Below are 4,892 nucleotides of genomic sequence, written 5' to 3'. Positions count from 1 at the left end.
GCATGTCCTTCCCCATCCCGCATGTCCTTCCCCATCCCGCATGTCCTTCCCCTTTCCGCACTCTCCCTCCCCTTCCTGTACACTCCCTCCCCCTCCCGCACCGTCCCTGCCCTCCTGCACTCTCCCTCCCCTTCCCGCACACTGCCTTCCCTCCCCCTCCCGCACTTTCACTCCTGTCCCGCACCATCCCTCCCCCTCCCGTACACTCCTTCCTCTTTCCGCACTCTTCCCTCCCTTCTCCTCCTGCACTCCTCCCTCCCCCCCCCCCCACCCACCCCCTTCCCCCCCCCCTCCCTACCTCTCCCACAGACTCCCTGTCCTCTGTCTCTGGTAGGTGGTGTCTGAGGTTCTTGAGAAGATTTGTAGCTTGGTTTGTGGATGCTGTGGGTGGTTCGCTCACCGAGCTGGTTCATTAGTTTGCAGACGTTTTGTTACCCTGCTGGGTAACATCATCAGTGCAGCCTCCAATGAAGTGCTGCAGAAAATGAAGAATATCCCCACCACGCATTTAGAGATAACAGATACCCAAACAGGAAGATACAATACACCCTGACACACTTGTCACGTTACCATACATCAAGAACGTATCCAAACTGACCACAAGACTCCTATGGCCACTGGGCATCAGAGTTGCACACAAACCTACATCAACTCTATGCCAACTGCTAACAAGAACCAAAGACCCCTCACCCACTACAGACAGAACCAACATAATATACGAGATTCCACGCAAGGACTGCAACATACATTACATTGAACAAACAGGAAGAAAACTGGCTACAAGAATACATGAACACCCAACTAGCAACAGAAAGACACAACCAATACTCACTCGTCTCCATACAAACAGACAAGGAGAATCACAGTTTCGATTGGGACAACGTCAGGATCCGAGGACAGGCCAAACAGAGACAAGCGCGGGAATTTCTAAAGGCCTGGTTCTCCACCAAGAAGGCCATCAATAAACACATAGAACTAGACCCTATATATATACACCACTGCAAAGAAAAGAAAATGAGGTAATCAACTCCAACAGACCCCAGAGTTTAAATACCAGACAGGAAAACACAACAGCACTTCATTGGAAGCTGCACTAATGATGTTACCCAGCAGGATAATGAACCGTCTGTGAACTAACAAACCAGCTCGACGAGCCAACCAACCACAGTAGGTGGTGGTTTCTGCTGGGATCAGCTGAAATGTCTCAGGTTGATTTGCTGCCATAGTGCCCCTTGCTGGTCTTCTCCAGAGTTCCCAATACCGGGTGGGGAAGGATTCTAATACCAACACTTCAGCACAACTGGCGCCTTCTTAGTTAAACAGAAAATGTTTATTACATAGTAATTAAGAGCTAGTTACGTTATATCTGAGACACGTGATTGCCTCTTGTGAGGCGCCACGTTGCAACTTCAGATTAAATTTACATTAGTCCAGCTGAAAGGTATTCACACGATGGACAGTCAGAGAAACACTATATATTATATATATACACATGTGTGCGCGCGCGCACACACACACACACACACACACACACACACACGCGCGCGTGCTCATATACCTGCACACACACGCACATACACACACGCACAGGGAGTGGTTAGCTCCTTCCAGCAACAGTCTGCCATATCCTGAAGGGTGGAACTTATCCTGTGATGTCTGTTAACACTTTCAGGTGCTACAACACAGCCCTCCTGCTCCCTCCCACTTGCTGCTGTCCTCCTCATTACCCATTTTTTAAAGTGCTGTTTCTTTTATCCCCATTTCTGATCAGTGGTTCTGGGTTCAAGCCCCGCTCCGTGCGGCCTGGCCCACATTTGGGTGCAGTCCTATCCAAGATGCTGTTTCTCTGAAAAGCCCCAGCTGGTAAGCGGTTGCTCAGGCTGTTGTTGTGTGTGGGATTTATTTGTGTAAAATGTCTGTAACAATCTGCATTGCAGTTTGCTGCTGCCGCAGAACCACGGAATTATTACAGTGCAGAAGGAGGCCCATTGGCCCGAGGTGCCTGTTCCTATCACCTAGTGTCGGTCTTCTGCCTTTTCCCAAATTCCTGCCCACAATTACTATCCACAAAAAATCCCATGTTCTCTTGGATGCCTCAATCGAACCTACCTCCACCACATTTCCAGGCAGTGCAATCCAGTTCCTAACTACTCACTGTGTGAAATAAGTTACTTCTCTAAGTGTCTTAGTATTTTCGAGCTGTGTTCGGGTACAGAGTCAATATCCCCCTGACTGCACCCCCCTGCCTGGGATCTGACTGATTACTCTCCATGCAGTAGTGGAGGTGATGGCCTAGTGGTATTGTCACTGGACTATTAATCCAGAGACTCAGATAACGTTCTGGACCCGGGTTCAAATCCCGCCATGTCAGATGGAATTTGAAATCAATAAATATCTGGAATTAAGGATCTAATGATGACCATGAATCCATTGTTGATTGTCAGGAAAAAGCCATCTGGTTCACTAATGTCCTTTAGGAAAGGAAATCTGCCATCCTTACCTGGTCTGGCCTACATGTGACTCCAGACCCACAGCAATGTGGTTGACTCTTAACTGCTTTCTGGGCAATGAATGCTGCCTAGCCAGTGAGGGCCTCATCCTGTTAATGAATAAAGAAAAAAAAAAGTCCCATGCTCTAAATGTTGAGTTTTCAAACTACTCCAATTGGAGTGAAGCAATAGATCAAATAGAGTCACAGTGATATAAAGCACTGAAACAGATCCTTTCGTCCAACTCATCCACATTGACCAGATACCCTGAATAAATCTAGTTGCATTTGGCCCATATCCCTCTAAACCCTTCCTGTTCATATACCCATTCAGCTGCCTTTTAAATGTTGTATTTGTACCAACCTCCACCGTCTTCCTCTGGCAGGTCATTCCATACACGCACCACCCTTTGCGTGGAAAAACTTGACCCTTACATCCCTTATAGATATTTCCCCTCTCACCTTTTTGGACTCCCCTATTCTTGGAAAAAGACCTTGGCTATTCACCCTATCCATGCCCCTCATGATTTTATAAGCCTCTATAAGGTCACCCCTCAGCCTCCGATGCTCCAGCGAAAATAGCCCCAGCCTATTCAGCCTCTCCCTATGGCTCAAACCCTCCAATCCCGTCAACATCCTTGTAAATCTTTTCTGCACCCTTCCTAGTTTCACAACATCCGTCCTATAGCAGGGAAACCAGAATTGAACACAGTATTCCACAAGTGGCCTAACTAATGTCCTGTACAGCTGCAACATGACCTCCCAACTCCTGTACTCAATGCACTGACCAATAATGGCAAGTGTACCAAATGTCACCTTCACTATCCTGTCTACCTGCGACTCCATTCACTGCAAATGAATCGAACAAGATAACTTCTGACCTAAAGGTCTGTGGGAGAAGGCTGTGAGGTTTAATGTGTTGATGTGAGGGAGGTATTTTTTATATCACTGTCTGACAAGACCACTTGTAAATGTGAGCTCTAAATTCAGGTAAATCTTGAGCCATTGACAATGACGCTGTGTGAACCTTTCCTTGCTGTTCCGGTGGTGACTTGTTTAATTTTCCATTGTGCCACAGCTGCTTGTGGTGGTTTTCTCACCAAACTCAATGGCACCGTCACAAGCCCGGGCTGGCCCAAGGACTACCCAACCAACAAGAACTGTGTGTGGCAGCTGGTGGCCCCTGCCCAGTACAGGATCTCGCTGCAATTCGAGGTGTTCGAGCTGGAGGGTAATGACGTGAGTAACACCTTGAGTTTCCTAAGGGAAGGTGTTGAGGCTGTCACTCTGACGATTCCCAACAACAGCAGTTTGTGCCCCTGGTACAGTCGGGACCCTCTTCCATAATCCACTCCAGGTACCAACAGCCACAGTGCCGTCATGAGTGGGTCATTCACTGACCCTCCATTAGGGGTGCTGTCTGTGTGGGGAATGGTATTCCTGCCTTTGCTCAGGTCTCCCTCCATATCTTGGCTAGATAAAGGTGAACATCCTGGTCCAAGTGCAGACTGCACCCTCTGGAGTGGAGGACGTCTTTCGGAATGCAATTGTTATCTCCAGCCCGGAAGGTGCCTGCTTATCACAGGATGACTGGAGGTTTTGTAGAGTCACTGTTATATTTTTCTAACTGATGATTGCATGCTCACACACAGTGAGACTGCGTGTTTACAATCATCTCGCATTTTGCATAATTGCTTATATCCATCTGCTCTTCTCCACAGTGTCCTGTATCTGGGGGTGGGGTGGGTGGGGAGATCAGTTAGCTCAGTTGGCAGGATGGCTGGTATGTGGTGCAGAGTGACACCAATAGCGTGCATTCAATTCCTGTATTGGCTGAGGTTACCATGAAAGACTCTCCTCGCCTGAGGCGTGGTGGCCCTCAGGTTAAACCACCACCAGTCATCACTCTCTAATAAGAGAGCAGCCCTATGGCATAGTAAGACTGTGGCAACTTTGCCTTTAACTTTATATTAAAGCTATCGGCAAATCCACCTCTGACAATCATTGAAAATACCACACGCACCCCTCACAACATATTCCAGCATGTGTCCAACACAAATACACGCACACCCCCCACAACCCTCCCAACCCATGTACACTCACTCCGATGCATGTATACTATCCACCACCATTGTGCACATGTGCAAACCCGACCTTGCATATGCGTACACACACACATGCACACATACACACACGTGCATGCACACACACACACAGGCACGCATGCACACATACACACACGCGCTTGCACACACAGACACATACACACACACACAGACACATACACACACATACACATGCACACACACTCACACCGACACACACACACAGACAGACGCAGATACACACACACACAGACACAGACACACACACACACACATACATACACAGACACACACACAAA

At 48.1% G+C, this 4,892-nt stretch overlaps 1 protein-coding gene across 1 annotated transcript in view; it reads left to right on the top strand.

Annotated features, from left to right (window-relative positions):
* LOC109922418 (tolloid-like protein 2) overlaps positions 1-4,892 on the top strand; it is a 139,251-nt gene that overhangs the window by 118,637 nt on the left and 15,722 nt on the right. The window contains exon 15 of the mRNA XM_048616278.1: positions 3,567-3,727. Coding sequence (XP_048472235.1) covers positions 3,567-3,727 — 161 coding nt within the window. The remainder of the gene's footprint in view (positions 1-3,566; positions 3,728-4,892) is intronic.

This window comes from Rhincodon typus, chromosome 34 (genome assembly GCF_021869965.1).
Source record: "Rhincodon typus isolate 14 chromosome 34, sRhiTyp1.1, whole genome shotgun sequence".
In the NCBI taxonomy this organism is placed as follows: Eukaryota; Metazoa; Chordata; class Chondrichthyes; order Orectolobiformes; family Rhincodontidae; genus Rhincodon; species Rhincodon typus.
The sequence above is the reverse complement of the archived record's forward strand: the minus strand, read 5'-3'. Positions and strand labels throughout refer to the sequence as shown.